The sequence below is a fragment of the Myotis daubentonii genome, chromosome 2, assembly GCF_963259705.1.
Source record: "Myotis daubentonii chromosome 2, mMyoDau2.1, whole genome shotgun sequence".
Lineage (NCBI taxonomy): Eukaryota > Metazoa > Chordata > Mammalia > Chiroptera > Vespertilionidae > Myotis > Myotis daubentonii.
The window spans coordinates 180,257,363-180,281,328 of record NC_081841.1 but is presented as its reverse complement, the minus strand read 5'-3'; the positions used below and the strand labels follow the sequence as shown (position 1 = coordinate 180,281,328).

General features: G+C 36.4%; 1 protein-coding gene and 1 non-coding gene across 2 annotated transcripts in view; one reads left to right on the top strand and one right to left on the bottom strand.

Annotated features, from left to right (window-relative positions):
* Nucleotides 1-853: 853 nt before the first annotated feature.
* The window catches only part of RAP2A (RAP2A, member of RAS oncogene family), a 29,760-nt gene continuing 6,647 nt past the window's right edge, over nt 854-23,966 (bottom strand). The window contains exon 2 of the mRNA XM_059684987.1: nt 854-4,637. Within this exon, the coding sequence (XP_059540970.1) occupies nt 4,400-4,637 (238 nt within the window). The 3' untranslated portion in view covers nt 854-4,399. The remainder of the gene's footprint in view (nt 4,638-23,966) is intronic.
* LOC132228915 (U6 spliceosomal RNA) lies at nt 12,948-13,052 on the top strand. Its single transcript, XR_009451521.1, has one exon. It is a non-coding gene; the product is annotated as a U6 spliceosomal RNA (small nuclear RNA).

The following is a 23,966-nucleotide window of genomic DNA, read 5'->3' as shown; positions in this document are numbered from 1 at the left end:
AGAATTGATTAATTTAAATATTTTGCAAATGCTTCAAGTGAGAATATAAAGAAAGCTAACCAGCAGATATTTATCTATGGTGCTAAAACATAGGCACATTTTCCTTTAAATATTTGAGATTCTGTCAACAGTACCTCTGTTATCTTCATTCAAATTATTCTTATATCCTAACACAATGGAGCTTCTACACTGGTGGAGTGTTGCCAGGGGATTTCAACAGAGATTGAAGGCAACATAACCAAAAGGCATAGTTTAAATTGGCTTGGGAATGAATGGGCTCCTTATCAGAGCAGCTGAAGCTGTATATAATTAACAGCATCTGTCAACATTCACAGGGCCCCATATAGAACAGGCAGGTCCACCAGCTACCTCCAGCTTCTGGCACCTCAAACTCCACAGGACCAGAAAGACAGCTCCAAGCCATCACTGGAAGGACACTGATGCCTTTTGGTGATACTAGCAAGACCATAAAGCAACTGCTAATTAGTAGTAATGTTACCTAGAACAGTTCTGTTAAGATTAGCACTGAGACTTCAAATTAGCCAGATAGCATTATTTTGTGTTGAATAAACTTGTGGGCAGAAAATGAAAATAAAATATGTATAAAACTATGAGATAAGTTTATATGTATTTGCGATTGCTGATTTTTAAATCGTGTTTTTTTTTTATAAAGGGTATGAAAATTAACTCCTAACCTCCCTTTTAATATGATAAATTCTCAATTTTATTCAGCTTGAATATCTCTGTATGAAGAGTATTAAATTCATTTGGTGGCAATTTCTAGTTGTTTTTGTATGTGGTAAATACATTTCAATCATGAACATGTACAAAACCAAATAAAATCCAGAGAAAATTTCATTAAATAAATTTATTTGTTAAAATAATTTAACTCCAAATACAACTGTTGAATTTGCAGAGTTATAACTACAATTCATGTTTTAATTGAAATGTCAAGGTTTAACAACTGACATTGTTACAAAACAATAAACTGTTGTTAAATTTGTAAATGGTCAGTTGTATTAGAGCTCAACAATTAACTGTGAACTATATTTATCTCTGGGAAACCCCAAATCAATAATGATAAGTCTGTTTCCAAAATCCACTGCAGTCATTCTTGAAACCCTGATCAAGATTTAATAGATGCACAATGACATGTTAATTAAAAAAAGAAAAGACCCCCATAGTCTTTAAGATTTGATTGGCTAAGGAGACATTTAAAGCTTACCCAGTGCTAACACAGGACTACCGAGAAGAACAAAAAACTAAAAAACAAAACAAACAAAAACCAACAGCAACAAACAAAATAAGCACTTTCATATTCACACACACAGAGACAACATTCCCACTGGACAACTCTTGAAAACAAATAGCAGACATCCTTAGGCAACATTTTTAATATAGAAAAGCAAATATCAGTAGTTTTACCACAGAAAAGTGATGGCAACTGTAGTAATTAGAGTCACGCTCGGTCCTAATTCTACAAACCAAAAGGAGAAAATCATCAAAGCACCTTTCAATAGTTTAAGAAAGATTTTATGTAATACTTTTGATCAGATGCTGGCTTGTTTTGTGTAAGTTGAACAAAATGAAAAGCATCAGTTACCGTCACTATCACAGCTTAAAAGAACCCAAAAAAGCTGCAACATAAAACAACAAAAATTTAACAAATGCTGCCTTTGTATAAAAGTAAAACAAGACAAAGCAAAACCAACAAAACTTATAAAATAGCTAAAAAAAAAAAGTGGGTCTTTGGATCAAACCATAATATTTTTAAGGCATGTTAGAAAAACTTCCACTTATCTAGTTGCTAGTCTGATCAGGGCATAAAATAATAGTGATACAAGGTCACCAACTTTTCTCTGTAGCCACTATTATTTCATGTGACGACAAATTTAATCCTCCTGTTCTTAAGCTTTTTATTAACATCTCAACAAACACATTCATTCAAGCTGAGTTCTATTCATACCAGATGAAATACCAACGGTAAGAGCACACGAGGGTTTCCACGTTTCTGGATATCGCCGTTGACCTTTTGTCCCCAAGTACGTAGGAAACACTGTGATCAGGCAGCCAAGTTAGTTATTAACGTCTTTACAGTGAAAGCCCACTTTACTGTCTGACATGAACACTTCTAACTAAAACCCCAATTTTTAAGTAATCTTTTCACCTTACATTTTGCCATACCTTTCATATTATTAAACTTATTTTTCTTATCTGCATAGCAATCCATTAGGTAAAACTGTAGAATCTTTATAGAGGTTTCTAATGTGGAATCTTAGTTGTCATAAATTGCTGTTAAATATGGAATTCTATCATTCTGAGAAGTTAGAGGCGTCAAAACTCAACCAATTCACTAACAAATATTTATATTTCAGTAGAGAAATCATACTTCTTAAACCTTTGATTTCTTTACAGGTTGAGTCAAATCAACTTTTTTACACGATAAAATTTGTTTCAATGAAATTGATTAGAACTTTTTGTCCTATAAACAAGGTGCTTCATAATGGGGGTTTCTAAAAAAAATCTATACTGAAGAATGGAAACATTCCTAATTCAGACTTAACAACTCTGGCCTGGTTTTACCCACACACTTGTTTTCTCATCTGTAAGAAGTTACTACCCACCTTTTTTCTATCCTTTAAGCTTACTGCCAGTTTACTAAACACTGGAGGCTACCAATGATTTCAATGATGTTTAACAAACACATAAATAATTTAAGAGAAAAAGATGTTTTTGATAATTATTTTCTGCAGCACGGATTCTCAGTATAGGCGATCATCTCTGACTTGTGCCAAATTCTTAGGAACGATAAAACACACATGCACACACAACATACACTATTCTCTCAGTTACACACATAAGACCAGAGGTTACTTGCACAAGAGTCTGGAACAACAAAATGTGGGGTGGTATGTAGACCACAGGCTCAGCGATATTGCAGTTCCAAAGGCCAAATTTACCTTGAGAATCAGCTTAAGGTACTCTCTTTAGCATTTATAACTCTGAGGTTAGGTAAAAACCCTTCCTACACTTGACTATATAGGTTTTTCCTGTGCCATTAGTCATGCAAACGATAAATACTTCACGGCTATGAAAACCAGAAATGTTGAAGCTTGAGCACCTTTTCAAAACAAAATATTCTCTAGCTTTATTTGCCACTTCAGTAATCAGGGCAAAATTGTTACAGGAAAATCTTTATATAATTCTCCAGGAAAATTAAAGATAAAAGACTTTTTTTTTTTGTCTCTTACCTTCCACTCTATAATTTATGTTCTACTCTTAAGCCCAAATTATTTCACATGGTTATTCAATCTTTTTAAATGCCTGCAATAAAGCTCTGCTACAAGCAAACTTGATTTGGAAAGCAGGTTAACCAAGAATCACACCACAACCATAGCCCTTAAAGGCAAGAAGGAATTTGCTGCTTTAACAAACATAAAAATGCAAAATCCTTGTACTGTCCTGTGAGGTTTCTGCAAACGGGAACATATGGATGCAACATGGCTTCATTTTCCTTACATGATGGTACTAGTTCAGCTATTACTAGAACGCTTCTTGTTAGTAAGGCTGCGCAGTTTCTTTGCATCACAGTTGCTTCCTTCTTGTTCAGAAATGTAATAAAGACCATATCTGCTTGATTACCAGAGGGTGGGTTTGGGGCTTTAATTCAGATCAAACCCTTGTGAGAACCTCCATTTTCTGTGGCAAAGCAGGTGACTTTACACTTCTAAAGCGAGACTGTATGTTTACACAACCTGTTTTGACTTTTGCTCTAGCAAGGACCGATGCATGAGTTAGTTCTGTGTCACAAATTAGAATAACATCTACAATTAAGCATCAATTTTGAAAAACAGAAATGTGTCAGTTGAGCAAAGAATCTCTCCCTGTAATGCTGTTGGCAGGTCAGCTTTTATCTTACTTGACAGAATACATTGATTAGAAGCACTATCTCAATTCCTGAAATTCAGTACTCTTGTAGGAAAATATTTCTCCTTTACTTATTATTTTTTTTACAGAAGATAAAATATTTTAATTGTAGTGGTCATAGGAATTCTTCTGGTTTCTCTCTCATGATTACTTTTTATACAATAGTTGCTTCGGTCAACTCAGCGACGATGCCATCGTTGCTTTCAAAGGAGATCACCCTGTAGATTGATTGGCTATGCCTCAAAGTTGCAGGTGCGTCTAGGAGACTGAGGACAATGGTGAAAACTGTAGTTACTGAACCCAAATGTTACTCAGAGATATCAACGGACAATCACTGCTGAATTCTGAATGAGGGCTGCTATTTCACCATAGATTCACACCACACATCCTGCAAACTCTGCAGTCGGGCAGACGAGGCTTGTATCACCTATGATACTGGGCAAAGCCTGTCCAGGATCGGCATTTCTGAATGCTATTGTATGTTACATGCAGAACAGCATGGGTCATCTTTGTCAGGCTGCGCAGCATAGTTCATCTGCCTCACAATTTCTGCGAAGAGTTCGTCCACCATTGTTTTACTCTTAGCAGAAGTCTCCATGAAGGGGCAGCCCCACTCTTCAGCAAGGGCTCTACCTTCACTGGATGACACTTCTCTCTCACTTTCCAGGTCCACTTTGTTCCCAACCAAGATGACTGGCACTTTCTCATACCTAGGAGAGAATACACAAAACACACATATATTGTAAAAGTTAGCACAAACTTCGGGTAACATGTATTTTCTCTATATTTTACTACAAATATTCTCTTTTGTTGCATGAAAACTTATTTGCCCACTGGCTTGACAGATATCTACCTCAGGGCATTCAGCAGAGGCTCCCATAGTGAATCATATACAGGTTTTTTTAAATGATGTCTTTTAATTAACCAATTACACACCCTTTAAAATCAATTTACCTTTTCAGATATACCTGGAAAACTATTCTCAGAATAAATCTTCTTAGACCGATTATTTTAAATTTTTTTCATTATAAGAGATGCTTTCTCAATATTTTTTTAACATTTCAGTTGATGAAGTAATACACTTGAGTAAACAATTTATAATTATCAGCATTTTACTATTCTCTGAAATATACAAAATTGATCATGTTCTAATAGTTCCAAAATAAGAAAAAAGCTTGTAGAAATCATGAGGATGAAAACCTTCAAAAAAAGCTACACTCTATCCCTTTATAAAACTACTAGAGGCCCGATGCACGAAATTCGTGCAAGGGGCTTGGCCCTCGCAGCTGCAGCGGCTGCATCGGCCCTCGCAGCCTGGCTTTGTCCGGAGGCTATCCAGTCTAATTAGCATATTACGCTTTTATTATTATAGACTAGAGGCCAGATGCACGAAATTCGTGCAAGGGGCTCAGCCCTTGCAGCTCCAGCTTTGTTCAGGTCATCCAGAAGGACATCCGGAAGGTTGTTCGGCTGTCCGGTCTAATTAGCATATTATGCTTTTATTATTATAGATTATACTTTAGCCAGTTGAAAGATAATTATGTTTCTTTTCAGCCTGACAAGGATTAAGCATTTCAATTTGATATTATCTCTTCTTTTCCTTCCTAACTAGAATAGGTGTGCTAGAAATTGAATGTGTGTGTGCCTCCCCCACCCCATTCATATTCTGAAATCTAATTCCCAATGTAATGGTATTTAGGAGGTCAGGCTGTTGGGAGGTCATGAGGTCATGAGGGTAAAGCCCTCATGAATGGGATTAGTGCCCTTATATACTAGTAAGAGACACCCTTACTCCTACAGCCAAGTGAGGACACAGCAAAAAGAGCAGTCTGTGAACTAGGGAAGTGAGCCCTCACTAGACACTGAATCTACCAGAGCTTTGATTTTGGACTTTCCAGCATCCAGAACTGAGAGAAATAGATGTCTATTGTTTAAACCACCCAGTCTATGGTATTTTTGTTATAGCAGCCAGACTAGACTAATATCTTAGGTGTCTCTGAATGAACATGTCTGGTAAAAGCTAAACTAATAAAGATAACAAATGATATGAAAAGAACAAAGCAAAAAGATCCTAAATCAATTTGGAACCTAAAGATGACACTTTCTACAATGGTTATTCACTGTATAACAGTTTTACTTTAAACATCATTTTAAAAGCTTTTGTGATTGCAATATAAACCAGTGTGTGTGTGTGTGTGTGTGTGTGTGTGTGTGTGTACTTTCCCTTAAGCAGAATGCATCTCTAATATATAAAAGAAGTAAACTGCAAAACTGCACACAAGTGATAACAAATGTGACTGGACACAGATAATCTGTCAGAAGAGAAAACTACATAGCCAAGACTTTACTGAGGCAGGAGTCGTATAGAATTTTTATCATTCAGGAAAAATAGGCAGGAATGTTAGCGACAATACTTCTACAATTTCATCATCCTTTCAAGATGGTTCTCTCACTCACCCTAACATGTAAAGCAAACTATATTCCCAACAGAATCTCTTTTTTTTCCTTTGGCACTAGATCAAACCGAGAGTGGTCTCAATATGAGGGCAGATTCTAGGCAGTGTGCCATTTAGCAATCTGAAATATAAAAACAACTTAAAAATGAGCGGGGAGAACAACATCCACAGTAAAAGCTAGAATTTGGATATTACCATCTTGCAGAAAATGGGTTTGGAAAATTTACATCAGAGAGCTTTATATGAATGTACTGTAAACCAACTGTGCCTATGCTTGCTGGCCTCAGGTCACACAGAGAGCTCTGAACACAGGACACAAGGGTTTTCCACATCCAGGACTCTTACACCGTCAATGATGTGTATCCTTGGCCTCTGGGTGGACAAATGGCAATGAGAACGAAGCTGCATTACAAACCCAATACATCAGCTGCTTCACACATAAGCCTTCTTGACCTGCTGTAATAGAGAAGCTCTGTAGGGAGCAAACACTGCCTACAGTGTTAGGACAATGTCAGTTCCTAATCTGTTTTACTTGCAAAGATATAATTGCATTTTCTTTTTCTTATGAGACTGTATATATATACATATATATCTATATATATATATACACACACACATATATATATGTTACAGTGTGCTCTAGAATGCTTTGTTTGGCAGTGAAGTAAAATAAACATTAATACAATTCAATAAAACTGGTTGAATTTAAGTTAAAAATTAATTTCAATCTGTTTACAATATGTAATAATAAAAAGGAGTGATAAAACATCAGTTTATATTATTAGTTAAGTGATAAATATTGTAACAAATATTTCTTAGTTTCAAAAGAGTATTATATGTAAAAAATATTTCTTATATTTTTTAATTAAAAACTACAAATATGTAGATTTTCAAAACTTGTGAACTGGCATACTGTATGAATAAAGACTCTGAATAAATATTACCAACAGATTCTCAAAAGGGCAACAAAATACTGCAAACATAGGTCTACATATAATAACGTTTAATAATTGTTAAATAAAGATGGTAATTTAGTCAGTATCAGAGAACCTAACCTGTCCATTAGATCACTAGCCAAACTCAGTCGTCTTTTTTTTTCTTTCTGATTTTGAGAGTATGTTTATTAAAGCTGGGGACAGGGAAACAAAGGAAGGGCTTAGGATAGAAGAAGCAACAGGAGGGAGCCCAGGCAGGGCTGCTTTGACCCTCTAGATTAGGGGTCCTCAAACTTTTTAAACAGGGGGCCAGTTCACTGTCCCTCAGACCGTTGGAGGGCCGGACTATAGTTTAAAAAAAACAACTATGCACAAATTCCTATGCACACTGCACATATCTCATTTTGAAGTAAAAAAACAAAACGGGAACAAATACAATATTTGTATTTGCATGTGGCCTGCGGGCGGTAGTTTGAGGGCCCCTGCTCTAGATTCTAGATTTGTTTCTAGAGTCTAGAAACAAAGAAGTAAGCCACACAGGGCAGCATGGACTCACTGAGAAGTTACAGTCACAGTAACAGAAGTGAGCCAAGGCGGGGCTGCTGTTAGCGCACTGAAAGGTCAGAGAAAAGGGTGCATTACAGGCAGGTTCAGGGGTTAGCCTGGGATAAACTGCCACTGCCTGTTGCTCCTGTGGTTGCAAGTCTCGTGGAGACAGTTAGAGTTTAGGAGAGAAAAGTAAAGTTGCACGCCTGAGAGGGAAGAAAGGTATGGGCATGCTTCAGAGAGAGACCCTCCTCCCCGAGGTCTTTTCTAAAACCAAGAAGCTAAAGAAAGTCAGATTCACATTCTCAGAATACTTTAAAAGACTGAATAAGATCTTCAGGAAGAAAAGATATTATGTGCATTTCATAATACCGATCAGTGATTCATATTTGTCTCTCTGTCAACACTAAAATAGGAGACAGTGGAAAAGATATAAACTAGGACAGGGGTCCTCAAACTTTTTAAACAGGGGGCCAGTTCACTGTCCCTCAGACCGCTGGAGGGCCGGACTATACTTTAAAAAAAAACTATGAACAAATTCCTATGCACACTGCACATATCTTATTTTGAAGTAAAAAACCAAAACGGGAACAAATACAATATTTGTATTTGCATGTGGCCCACGGGACGTAGTTTGAGGACCCCTGAACTAGGATTTGGAGGCTCAGTTTCCAGTCCAGCCACTCAGAGGCTAAAAGACAGAGCAAATCATTTACTCTACTCATCTGTATTTCACTTCCTTGTCAGTAAAAAAGGGAACAAGAATATCTGTTCCCACTTAACACAAAAGGTTGCTGAAAAGGTCAAAGGAGATAATGTAGGAAAAAGTACTAGATAAATGTAGTGTTGTGTTTCTTTCCCCTTCTGCACACTGAGACCACAGCTTCAGTAAGTTAAGACGCAGGAGATACTAATCAAGGGAGGTGAAGAGCTCCTGAGGAGAGGTGAACCAAGTCAGGGTGCTGGTGCGGTGTGGTCAGACAGTCAAAAGAGAAAGAGAAGGAGTCAAAAGGAGTACAGCAGCTACCTGATGTCAGTCTATCCCTTCTCCGGTCCCCAGGCTGAGTATCACAGTAATGAGGAACTAGAAAAGTGAAACTGCCTTCCCCAAATACAGACACATGTGGGGAAGGGTTAGGTGGCTTTAGGTTGGGATGATGGAATAGGTCCTATACATGGAAATAAGATTTGGAGAAACCTGGACCCTCCTTAAGAAGATGAGTGAGGAGAAGGGAAAAACCAAAGAGTTGTGTTGACAGAATAGAAGAGGGCATGAGGAAACTGGTTTTGCTCTCCGCTGTAGAAATGTGGCATATTAAAAAACAAACACTAATTTGAAAGAATATATGCACCCCTATGTTTATTGCAACATTATTTACAACAGCCAAAATTTAAAAGCAGCCCAAGTGTCCATCACTAGATGAGTGGATAAAAAAGCTTTGGAACAATAACACTATGGAATAAATACAACTTGGCCATAAAAAAGAACAAAATCTCGCCTTTTGTGATACCTGGACGGGCCTGGACAGTAGAATGCTTAGTGAAATAAGCCAGTCAAAGAAAGACAAATGCCACATGATTTCATTTATTTGTGGAATCTAATGAACAAAATAAACTGACAAACAAAATAGAAACAGACTCATAGAGAGAGAACAGACTAATAGCTGTCAGAGGGGAGGGGGGTTGAAGGACTGGGTGAAAAAGGTGAAGGGATTAAGCAAAACAAAACAAACAAACAAGCAAAAAACAGACAGACAGACAACAGTATGGTGATTGCCAGAGGGCAAGGGGGTTGGGGGGAGGTCAGGAGAGGGCAAAAGGGAATAAAATGGTGGCAGAAAAGACTTTGGGTGGTGAGCACACAGTACATTATGCAGATGATGTGTTGTAGAGTTATATACTTGAAACCTGTATGGTTTTATTAACCAATGCCACACCAATAAAAAATGTAAAAAAATTAAAAGGACAGAAAACAAACAGCAGCAGCAAGACACTCAAAGTATTCCAGTCATAGAACTGCTTCTAGCTAGTTTTGTGAATTTAGAAAATTAACTTAATTTCTTGGTTCTTCTGTTTCTTGAACTTTAAAATGAATTGGACTAGAGCATTTCTAAGATGTTCTTAAGCTCTGAAGTTAAATATCAGAACAGACACAGTGGGTCACTCCTGTAATCCACACATACCAGAGTATGTGCTCAGAGCTCCTGGTCTAAGAACAACACCTAGCAGGCCGATCTTTACAAGATATGAAAGGGCACACCAGGAGGAAGGCCAAAAGGTAGCAGAAAACCTCAACAAACTGCATGGGGCCAGGACACCAAGCAGCAGAGATTTTCGACTCCAACCAAAGCAGCTACAGCCAACATGCTGACTCATAGGCAGAAAATACTTCAGGACCAAGGCAGTTCTATTTCACTGACAATACTGTTCAAATACAAAAACGTGGGATGGTTTTAACTATGTGAATACCGAAGGCTCTATTGAAAACTGCCTGTCACTGCGTAAGTAACTCATAATAAACAATCATGTATATTTATTCATCCATTTAACACATACTTATTTGATGAGAGACTACTATGTGCTAGATGCTATTGTAGGCACCTACAGATACATCAATGAATAAAACAAAGATATCTGCCCTCACAATAATGATAGTCTAGCAGAGGAGACAGACATCCTATATAATAAAAGGCTAATATGCAAATTGTCCCCTCGGGAGTTTGACCAACTGGGAGCTCAACCACTCGCTATGACGTGCGCTGACCACCAGGGGGCGGCGTGGAAGGCGAAAGGCTCCAGCCTGAAGCTGGCAGCCGGGGAAGGAAGGCCCTGATCGCAGGCCAGGACTAGAGATCCTACTCGAATTTTGTGCACCAAGCCTCTAGTCAACAGTAAATTATAGGTTTACTGCAAGGTGGTAAGTGCAATGGGAAAAAGAAAATGTAGATCAGCAAAGGGGCTGTTGGGCACAGGTTCAATTTGAAATTACACGACCAGGATAGGCCTTGCTGGGAAGGTAGCCTGTGAGCAAAGATGTGCAGGGAGTAAGGGAGTTTGCCAAGCAAGAACCTGGGGGAAGAGTATTTCAGGCAGGATATGGACTAGACAATGGGAAAGCTGGTGGGAGTGGGTATGGTGATTCAAGAAATAGAAAATGGCCTGTGGGGTGGATAGCCTCCTACAACTCCTGCAGCCAGAAATCCTGCAGCGTAGGAAACTTGCTCATTTGAGGCTAAATGGGACTAAGGAATCTGGGCAGCAGACATAGCCTCAGCAGACAAATGTGACAAATATGACAGGGTCAACTATACTGCTAGGAAAACTAGGCATTTGGTTAGTGGGGATGGCAGTTACTTCTTTCCATGTCCTATATTTATTAATAGTTTTGTGCATTGTCTTCATTTTGTCCCTTTTCTAAACATCACTTGGGAATAAAGTTGAAGATGCAAAATTCTAAAAATATTTAACTTATGTATTATTGTTAACCTGACCATGAGCAGGATACCATCTTGTCCACATCTTAAACATCAGCTGGATTCTCATCAACTTTAGTGCATCTTCCTTGATATTTCCTTTAAGAGCATGACCAAGGTCATACAGTGGCTGCTGTTTATAGTCTGTGAACAAATACTTGTGTTATTAACATGAATTTTCATATTATTGTATTCATGAGCATGATTACATAATGTATTAATAAAGAAAACTAGTTCTTTTAAGCAACTGCTTAATATATCGAATGAAACTTCAGAAATATTGGCTTGAGTATCACTTAGCTGTACAATGTTGATGGACTTAGTGAGGCAGCTTTGTAAATATGAATAGTTACAAGCGCTTGATGTGTTATAAAGGCAAAATGTCAAGAATACTTGATGATTAAATCACTTCCATGACAATTTTACTAAAGTTATGTTTGAACTTCTTTAGTGATGCAACAAAAATAGGTTTTCTTCCTTTTTTCCTTGCTCATATTAAATACATAGTACTTAGGAAAAAATAGTCTCTGGAAAGAACTAAATAGAGAGGAAAATGAAAAACATTCTTACTCTCATCATCGTGAGACTAACCACTGTAACTATTTTGCTGTATATCTTTTTATATTATTTACATATAGATATACATTTTTATAAAAAAGGAGCTTCAATTTTCATGTACTATCATGAAGCTTTCCATTGCAATACATGCTATGACTACACAGTATTCCATTTTATAGAATCTATGCAATAACTATACCATAATTTAATTATTCCCACCCCCCATTAATGCATATAAAGGGTTCTCATCCCCTCACTTTTTTCACTAACATAAACAACAATCTGATGAACTATACCTAGAAGTGTGATTTCTGTCTCAAAGGTGCGCAGAATATGTGTGTATGTGTCTGGCATACCCTTTGAACCAGAAAAACCTTATTTCTAGGTTAGTTCATCAGATTGCTGTGTGTATATGCGTACACACACACACACACACACACACACAGTCTCGAAGGACATCCTGAAATGTATACTAAAAACAACAGTGCTTAAGTTAAGAGTGCCTGTTTTCCCACCCTTGGAACAGAAATTTTTAATCTTTCAATACAATATTATGGCAGTTCTACAGAAAGGACTGTTTTTGGCTGGGAGGTAAAGTCTCCTACCACAGCATGCTTGCATGAAACATCAGTACTTCTTGTAAGAAAAACATGAGCTAAATAAGGCTGCCCTCTTCCTCTAAAGTGACTTGTTTTGACATGACTAAATATTTAATTTTAAAGGGCATTTCTGGTAATTTAGCCTAAATAATGAAAAGAAACCACAATCTTTTGCTCTGACTTTCTCTCGGTTTCAGAATTCATACTGAAGAAGAACAGAGAAACTGTAAATGTAGTGTAAAAATTAAGTTAAGGAGAGTAATGATACTAATAAGACATTTAAAGCTTTCAGGGATATTCCATGCCATTGTAAATGAAAATAATCTGCTTTCATAGAAATCAAGAATTGAAATTTTATCAGAAGATTGAATTTCTAACTGTTTGATTGTGAGGGATCAACTGATCACGACTATGTAACTCAGGCATTTTAAATGTTTTAAAAAACCATTAAGGGTGCTCGCTTTGGCAGTACATATACTAAAACTGGAAGGATACAGAGAAGATTAGCATGGCTCCGGCACAAATGACAGGCAAATTCATGAAGCATTCCATATTTTTAAGACTATCAGCTGGTTTCTCAACAGAAATTTGCAGCCTAGAAGGGACTGGCATGAAATATTAAAAGTGATGAAAAGGATGGACCTACAACAAAGACTGCTCTATCCAGCAAAGCTAGCATTTAGAATCGAAGGACAGATAAAGAGCTTCCCAGACAATAAAAAGCTAGAGTTCATCACCACCAAACCAGTACTATGAGAAATGTTAAAGGGTCTTTTTTTAAGAAGAGAAAAAAAAGGATTAAAAAATGAATAATAAAATGGCAATAACTACATACCTATCAATAATCACTTTAAATGCAAATGAATGACATGCTCCAATCAAAAGACATATGGTAGCTGAATGGATAACAAAACAAGACCTTTACATATGCAGTCTAAGAGACTCACTTCAGGTGAAAGGAGACACAGAGAATGAAAATAAAGGGAAAAAGATATTTCATGAAAATAAAAACAAACAAAATGCTGGAATAGCAATACTTATACCAGACTAAATAGACTTTAAAACCAAGGCTACCATGAGACAAAAAGAGACCCAGCAATTCTACTACTGGGTATTTTTCTGAAGAAACCCAAAGCACTAAATTAAAAAGACATATACATCTATATGTTCATTGCAGCATTATTTACAACTAGAGGCCCGGTGCACGACATTCGTGCACTTTGAGGGAGGGTCCTCTCAGCCCAGCCTGTGCCCTCTTACAGACTGGGAACCCTCAGGGATCGGGCCTTAGCTGGCAATCAAACATCCCCCAAGGGATCCTTAGCACTGCTGCGGAGGCAAGAGAGGCTCCCGCCACCTGCGCTGCACTCGCCAGTCGTGAGCCCAGCTTCTGGCTGAGTGGCGCTCCCCCTGTGGGAGTGCACTAACCACCAGGGGGCAGCTCCTGCATTGAGTGTCTGCCCCCTGGTGGTAAGTGCGTGTCATAGTGACCGGTCGATTTGCATACTAGGGTTTTATTATATAGGATAGACAAATAAGGTGCTAGAGATTACTTTCAAGTTAGGGAAAACACAACAAACAAACAAACAATATAAAGACTGTGATAACTGTAACAAAGAAAGCAACTACTACTGATTAATATACAATAACTTGGGCAGACCGATATTACATGAGGTGATCAATAAAGGCATCGCTAGGGAAATGAAATCCAAGCAGAAACTTGAAGTTGAGAATTGAGTTAGCCATAAAAAAACTAGGGACATTTTAGACATAAGGAGAATAAAATGTAACAGACAGGCAGTAGGAAAGTGCTAGGCTTACTCAAGGAAAAAACAAACAAGACCAGCATGGCTAGAACATAAAGAGCAAGGGGGAAGAAAAGCATGAGAGATGACTGAAGAAGAACCAGGGGCTGCTGTTCTAAGAACAGAAGAAAGCCATGAGAGGTCTTTCAGCAATGAAGTTACATGGCTTATGTGTTAAGGATCAGTATAGCTAGTATACAGAAATGGATTTTAGGGACACAACAAGCAGCATGAAAGTAGTTAGGAGATGACTGTAGTGTTCTAGGCAACAGATAAAGATGATGGAAGTGGGATGAAGGCAACAATAGTAAAAATAGGTAAGATTTCAAATATATTTTGGAGCACCAAAAATACATAATAATGGACTGGTTGAAGGAGACAAGGTGGGTAGTGGTTTTGACAAAATAAGTAATGATCCATGTGTAAACTATTGTATTTAGAATGATAATTTTATCTTATGACGTAAGAGCATAAGATTCCAATGGGACGACCATATATGCCTCCTATTACTCTGTTCCTGTGATCATGTTTAAAATTATCTTGGTTATCCAAATAACTACTATTCCAAAGGAACTTTTAGAACATGATGTTCTTAATAAACTTTAAACACAATACTTCAAATATCCATGTAAAAAAGAAAAAATATAATGATGACTAAATTTAGTCGTTTTTTTATTTATTAGAAATGAAGATTATCCACACAACTAATGCATTATTTGTGAGGAAGTGTTTGCAACTAGAAGCCTCATGCCTTATCATTTAGGAATCAAATGCAAAAATTGTCCAAATAAACCAGTTGAACCTTTTTTTTTTTTTTTAAAGCAAAATATCTGAGATACCAGAATAAGGTAGAGTAAAGCAATTGCTGGTCTATATTTGATACTTTAATGTGTAGCTAACTTTCAATCTGCATTTTAATGTACATTCAGTTACCAAATCAAAAATATCACTTTCAAATCTGTTAATAAAGTATTATCTTCTTATGTAATTTAAATAGCAGGGAAAATTCAAGCTTGGACACATATATGAAGAATACTCAGCTTTAATTTACCAAAGGAACAAAGGAGTTCAGACATATCTTCAATGAGAGTTGAAATCTGAAACCTGTGCATTAAGAAATAGGTCCACTTGCGCTGGCCAGTATGCTCAATGGTTAGAGCATCAGCCCATACATGGAAGGGTGGAGAGTTCAATCCTTGATTAAGGGCATGTACCTGAATTGCAGGTTCGATACCCAGCCCTGGTTGGGGCGTGTGGGAGGCAACCAATCCATCTCTCTCTGTCTCTCTTTCATACTCCCTTCACTCTCTTTTACGCTCTCTAAAAATCAGCGCAAAAATATATACTCAGGTGAGGATTAACAAAACAAAACAAAAAGAAATTGGTTCACCTATTATACTTGAAGAGACTAAATTGAGTCAATTGTTCAGGAATATGCAATTTGAACTGTTCCCTAAATTCATAAATTAAAAGATATATATATATATTTTCTCAGCACACCTTCATTTCAGAACTCTTGGCAAAAAAGTTTATGAATGAAAACTTATACGTATCTGGTATACAAAGTTCAAATTACAAATACTTTTTAAAAGCTACCTTTGAATGAAGAGGACTTAAGGATGCATCTAAGCTATGACGAACTAAGACTTTTTAGAACTTTAAAAATTATTAATAGAAGAGCTTTGTCCTGGAAAATTTCTTTTGATAGTAAGATCTTAAAATATTTATTTCCAAATTACTAAATACAAACAGCACCAAGTAACAGTAAAAAAAAAAACCCAAAAAACAAAACACACACACACACACACACACACACAAATCTGCCAGCTTTCAAGAAAGCTCAGGTTATTGGACCAATAGAATTAGCATTTCTTCTCTCCAACAGTAAACAGCTCGGGGGAAGAGGACATCAAATATATATGACATGTAACTGGTTGGTTCTTCTGTCATAAGATTGACTGCTATCTATTAAGGAGGGTTTTTTTCATTTGAACCAGGAGAAGTAACAGGTGACAGATGGAAAAGGCAAAACAAAACAAATGCATAATAAAGAAAGGAGCTGAAAATTATCATTATTGTTAGAGATTAGGTGCCCAGCAGCTGCCAATGGAGAATGATGAGCTACAGATACTTTCACAGGCTTCACGTCAACACTGAAGTAAAATAAGTTAGAAACAGTTATAAGAAGTCATGGTGGAAGCAAGGGAGAATGGGTGTAAAGCAAAAAGTCTCCGATAGTCCCTAGTAGCAATCAGGTTGAGATGAGAAGCTGTAACAACAGGTCAAGTATACTAGTGATTACAGGGGATGGGCAGAGCAAGAATTAATTGGATGTGAGAAAATATGTCCCTTTATTTTCATCCCCACTATAAAACCACTTTCATTCCCCAAATAACTCATATCTGAGATATCTGAGCTATGCGACAGTCTCCTAACTGGTCTCACCTCCAATTTCCCACCCCTTTCCCAGTCTCCCTAATCCACTACCTTGGAAAAATGTGGAGGCTCTTATAATGACTAGATCAAGTCTATCCCTATGTTAACAGTCAAGGCTAACCACAATTTAGTCACTGGCTAAAATCAAGATGGAATGCACTACAAAGGGGGAGAGAATTGGATTTGGATTTAGAAATAAGACCCAAGTTGGATCCCTTGAATATGTTATGTGACTTTTCTGAGCCTCAGGTTCCTTATTTGTGAAACAGAAATATTAATGATACTTAAGTATTATGTTAGAAAGATGACAGTGATGACTTGACTAATAATAGCAAGATGTTTTAGTCACTGCCAGATACTACACTAAGCAGTTTAAAGTATTATGGATACTATAAAATACTACAGAAATGCTAATTATTCTTTTCTAAGTTTTCACAAACCATCTGTTAGTAAATCAGTTCTAGAATCTTAATTGTGGTGATATATCTGTAAAACAGCACAAAAATTTTTACTTAGTATCTTATCTCCTATCTCTAGCTTCCATCCCCCTGGCAAGGAAAGCCAAATCTAACTCGAGCTTGAAGATCATTAACCCTTGTGAAAAAGATTTGAGAGAGACAGGATATATAGTGTTCCCTCTATTCAGAGGCTGAAAATTCTTTAAACGGAAGTATCTTTCTTTATCCTATTCATGTTGTCACTTCAAACATTGCTAATGCAAGTCACTAGACATGAACCATGGCTCTGAAGCTCTAGTAAGGCAATGTGGGGTAACTAAAAAAGAAAACAAAACTCCATAAAGCTAGGAGTTCTGAAATAGTTTTGTTTCTGCCTTGAGCCAGCTATGCTACCTTTGCAGTTACAACTGGGCCCTTAGCAAGGAAAGGGCCAGGTATATTTTCCTACGTAGCCATATGTCCAGTGCTGGAATTAATTCTTGATACTTCACAGGCATACAAAATAGAATGAGCTAATGAAGTGATGATCTTCAAATATGACAGTTTGCAGCCCATAGCAAAAATGTCACAGAAACAATGCCAACATATCCAAGGTCACCAGGCTGAAAAAGCATTTTTGGATGTACACTCTCTACAATGTTTTATTTTTATTCTTTATCCATAAATTCAACAAATGTTTACTGAGTTTTGTACTGTGGGCCGGATGTCAAAACTGAAGCAGGTTACCACCAAACACATGGAAGAAGCTTCTTTTTTTTTTTTTTTTTGGTAACATGAATTAGGCACTATATACAACTACTTTAAAAAAATATGTCTTTATTGATTTCAGAGAGGAAGGGAGAGGGGGAGAGCAACAGAAACATAAATGATGAGAGAGAATCATTCATCGTCTGCCTCCTGCACGCCACACACTGCGGATTGATCCTGAAACCCAGGGATGTGCCCTAATCAGGACCACACTGGCCAGGCTGTCAACTACTTTTATAAACAATATATACTGTGAGTGGAGTAAAGGGGGAGGAGGCAATGCAGACTACTATTATTATTATTATTATTTTAATCCTCACTTGAGGATATGTTTTTTTATTGATTTTAAAGAGAGGAAGGGAGAGAGGGAGAGAGAAACATCTATCAGTTGCCTCCTGTACATGCCCCGACCAGGAATCAAACCTGCAACCTGGGTATGTGCCCTGACTGGGAATGGAACTCACCACATTTTGAGCCACACCAGCCAGGGCTGCAGACAACTAATACAAGCAGTAACAAAATATACACATAGTCTTAGATTTTTCTCCTGAAACTAAACTTTGATGTTATATTCTTAATAAAAAATGTGAGCATCTAAGTGCAGTTAGTTATGTGTGGGCAGGACCAGCAAAACGACACAGGGCAGATAAATTGTGAGAGCAGATGGTAGGTGCTTGCATCAATCTGGCACCTTTTAAGAGTTAAGATACAGCCAGCCATTCATTCACTCATTATTTACTTTCAATAATATCTTTAAAAATATTTCATTTTTTCCAGATAACTATTGCTGCATTAAAAAAACCTATCCCAGCTATCTCCCCTGGGCAATAACTAATCTATTGTTTTCTCTCAATTTTCTATAAATCAGTTTACTTTTCTACTGCTTTCTAAAATAATAATTCTGCTCATATAATTTATAACCAAATACAAATAGAAAATAAGATATTTACAAGGAGGATCAAATTTACAAATATAAAAAAATTAATACAGATGTTCCTCAACTTTCTCCCGATTAACCCATTGTAAATTGAAAATACTGTATGTAAAAAGTGCATTGAATACACCTAACACCTACTGAACATCATAGCTTACTTAGCCTAGCTGACCTTAAATGTGCTCAGAACACTCACATAGCCTACAGTTGGGCAAAATCATCAAGAACAATGCTTACACTATACAGTATTGGCAGTTTACTCTCATGATCCCATGGCTGATTGGTAGTTGCAGCTCAGTGCTTCTGCCCAGCATCACAAGAATATTGTAACCATATATTTCTAGCCAAGAAAAGATCAAAATTCAAAGTGCAGTTTCTATGGAATGTGTATTACTTTTGCACCATCATCAAATAAAACAAAAAACGCAAGCTGAACCATTGTAAATCATGGATTGCTGTATATAATTGTTGGCATTAAAAGTTTAAGCATTGAACAGACTGTCAAACTACAGCGGGAAGGCTGGGGAGGGTTGGGGGGAGGTAAGAGATCAACTGAAGGACTCGTACGCATGCATATAAGCATAACCAATGGATGCAAGACACTGGGGGGGAAGGGTGAGGGCGTGTGTGTGTGTGGGGGGGGGAGGGGGGTTAGGGGAGGCCGAGGGAAGGTCCATGGGAAAAAAAAGGAGGCATATGTACTATTTGTAATATTTTAAACAATAAAATAATATTTAAAAAAAGAAGTTGGACCTTCTATAATTACTTAGAACGCACAAAAAAATCCTTAGGTGGCTTGGTAAAAATAATGTTCTTGGTAGGAAAATATTATATATATATATATATATATATATATATATATATATATATATATATATATTTATATAGTATCCCCAAAAATGTTTATGCACACTTTGAATAATTATAAAGGGGGTGTTTATTAACCCTTTGCGGTCGTATTAAATTTGGACATGGGTGTCGTACTGGTTGGAATTAATTTCCATTGAAAGAGCAGTGATACATAACATGCAAGATTATGAAGGATAAACAAGATTTATTCATTCTTTTTTGGAACTACGTCACTACTAGTAGAATCACTACAAACGTTATCACTTTCTACGTCAGAGTCAGTATTCAAGGTGCCAAAATTAAACTCTTCGTTACTTTCAGATTCACAGTACACTTCTTTCGGTAACTTTCTTTTTGCCATTTTGGAGTATTATTTTGAAATATCTTAACAAGCGAGGATGCCTAATTACAGTTAAACGTAATTTGTAACGCTTTATTTGAAATTCTGCGAAGTATCTCCAAAGCTTGTCGATTTCTTCACTCTCAAAAGGCGACTGACTCGCCATGGTGTTTTGCATGGCAAGTGTGGAACGACTGCGTTTGTTTATATTGAGTTTCGATATCTCCGATTTGTCGGGGCAATGTTTTGGTTCATGACAAGGTTGCTTAGACACTTAAGAGCTTTCAGAGAAATTATGAACTGATACATGAATGAATAGAGTTAAGATTCGTACCGTTCCTTGCTGTTGTGGTGAGAGTAGACAAACGACCGCAAAGGGTTAAATGTATTTCATTTTTAGAATTAAGCTATCAGTTGCTAAAGTGTGTATGTATTTTTTTGGACACACCCTGTGTAGATATATAATTAACTCCACAATGTCAAATATATATTTATTTATAGTACATTTCTGTCAGATAGTTATTTTGTACTTATTTTGCGTAATGCCCAGGGCAATGTTATACAAATGATGCGGCTTCAGCCATAGTATTTGATGCTGACAGTGATGACTTCTATACACAGACAGATAAAACTTCTTCTGGAATTAATTTATTAAAAACCTTGTCAACACATTACTATATATATCCATCAAGACTGTTAACATTACCTTCATCCCATGCAATTTTTGGAATTTATAAAAAGGTCTATAATCACCCAACTGGTATGGCTCAGTGGTTGAGCATCGACCTATGAACCAGGAGGTCATGGTTCAATTCCCAGTCAGGGCATATGCTGGGGTTGCGGGCTTGATCCCCAGTGTGGGGTGTGCAGGAAGCAGCTGATCAATGATTCTCTCTCATCACTGATATTTTTATCTCTTTCCCCCCCTTCCCTTACTCTCTGAAATAAAAATAAAAATATATATTTTAAAAAGGTCTAAATCAACATTTTTAAAAAGAAAAATGTCACCTAGGGTGGGGTGGGGGTCGGACAGAGGGGGGTAAAAAGGGAGGAAATGGGAAACATCTGTAATACTATCAACAATTAAAAAGAAAACTGTCATTTAGCAAATATTTAATATTTATGCCTGATTGCTTTTTATAAAGTATTTTTAATATTTAAGTTATATGTATAAAAAATCATCACCATTTTCTGTGAGCCACAAAAACATATTGTCATCATTTAAAGCCAACAGTCTCCAGGGCAAGAGAAAGACTCAAAGCAATCAGTGTTTGTGCACTAAGTTCTCTAACATACTCTACTATCATTTCAGATAAAGAGGAGAAAGCAAAGGAAAAAATGGAATTGAAATACTAGATTAGCTATATAATTTATAAGGCAATTGAGTCTCATTCCTAAGAAATCATGAGGTAGTACACTGTTTTATAAAGTCAGATAAATGCCTGGACTTCAATCCTATTTATCTAAATTTTGGTGAAACATTTTTTACTGATATTTTAGAGCTCCTATGTAAAGAAACACTTTACATTCAGTACCTCATTGTTTATTACATTATATTACAGATGAGGAAATTGAGAGACAGATGACGTTAACTTGACCCTAACTATATAATATGTGCTGGAGCTCAGCTTTAATGACAGTAACGCTTAACTGTCTTCAACGATGAGATTAGACCAATATGCACAATTAAATAAAACACTGAATTACAGCAATTATTATATATATAGTATTTGTTATGGTCATTGGAGAACTAAGTTAAGGGTAGGATGAATTTAGAACTCTCCATGCAAAAACAGAAAACACTCTAAGATTTTATATTTGGAGAGTTGCAAAGATACCTAGTAAAGAAGAAAATACTAATATGTACTGAATTATTAATATAATGTAGGATTTCCACATCTGAATTATTAATTTTTAAGGGGATACTCCTAGGAAAGCGTGAGAAGTAATACTAAATGTTTTAAGTAAAGGTTTACAATGTTTCTCTTGGGTGATTTTACTAATTGATTTTAATACATATATAAGTATAGTTATCTTCATCTATTTTTACTGTCTTATAGGGAGAGCTGAATCAATATATTTTCCTGGACAGATGCAGCAAACCGCTTCAAAACATCAGTTTCCAAAACCCCCTCAGCAACCTGTTGCAGTACTAGAGAATCCCTGCAATCACATACTAGTCTGAACAAGAGCCCTTTTCCTATTCTAAATTTTCACAAGACAAGTGCTATCCTGCCTTATCAGAACAAACAAAATTACAGAAGTATGTCCTTACATTTCTAACATGCACAACAAACAGTAATAAATACTTTCTCAAAAGTCACACTTTAGCTGGTTGGCTCAGTGGATAGAGCGTCCAATGGCGGACCAGAGGTCCCAGGTTCGATTCCAATTGTTGCTTTGTTTCTGGACTTCCCAAACCATGACTTCAATACAGTATGTATTGGCATTTGATTCAGATACCCAGTAACCTTATTTTGACTCACAGGCTTAAAAAAATATTATTTCATAGCAGTGACGCTTAATTTAACTGAAATTTATTAAAAGTCCGGGTAATGTTTTCCTACAAGAATAAAAGGGAAAATAACTGGGCTATTGTATTAGGTCTGATATTTTAAAAAAGGTTTCAATCTTTTAGAAGTCTCAAGTTACATTTATTCAAATATTATGTTCGGTATATATCATGTTAAAATTGTAGCAACTAGAGGTTAGCTACTTTTAAGTATTTTATAACCTTAAACTTTACCAATATATGTATATTTTACTTATACTTTTTATTAAAATGCAGATGTCTAAAATTATAGCATTAACATTTATTGATACTATTCTACTGAAAGACTCAGTTTGATCTGATAAAGCATAAATGTATGTTTAAGAAACTTTTCCCTGTCAGGCTGAGAATAATTTTTAATATAATGAACCACAACTGTCAAAGTAACAAGTAAATAAAAAGGCAAATATATATGGCATATTTCTGCACACCACTAAAATTTCATGATATATTTCCTACAGGAATATTATCTTTAATTTTTACTTTTGTTACTATTCTGTGTCCATCAGTTTGATCTCATTTAAAAGTCTACTCATATACACACTCAAATATTTTCCAAAAATAATTTAAAGAATTTATAACTCTTGTTATATAATAGGCCAAAAAAAACTAAGAACATACAATCACAAAAACAAACACACACAGTAGGTCAGAACAGGTGGAGAGAAACAGATAACAGGGCAAAATTGAAACAGAAGCAAAGGAAACCCTAAGTGTAGAATCACACATCCTTCCCCAGGGACTTCGGTTCTGAAGACAATGGCTAAGAGAAGAACTGTGTAAAAATAAATTATCCTTGAAAAAAACACACCTTAAATTAAGTATGGTATACATGGTTTTAAAGATGGCTGCTTAGAAATGTGCATGAAAGTATAATCTATGCATTTTTATGTGCCATATGTAATTTCAAAGAAAATAGCATATAGAAATTACTGAAATGAAACATTTTCCAACTTTGTTGGCACTTCCATTGGTTGTATCCTCTAGAAACATTTTATCAGTTCCTCCATCTCCTCCTTAATGTTTATCTGTTAAGTAATTATCCAACTTTTTCCTAAAAGAGAGCGAGAAAGTCAACATTACCCAACTTGCTCAGTGGCCTGAATATTTCTCATTCAATGGTCAGCCACGTCACCTTTCAAATCCCTCACTTGTTCTTGTCAGAGGATTTATCAATGTGCAGGGACAGGTGATGTTTTTGACTGTGTGCAGTAGAATGGTTGGCTGGTTATTTAAATTACTTTTGTCCCCTCTCCTTAAAAAGTCATTATAATGATTCCCCTAATTATAGACTTTATTAATATAATTACCAAATCTTAACAAGATAAGACCTGCAGATCACAAGCTGCTGG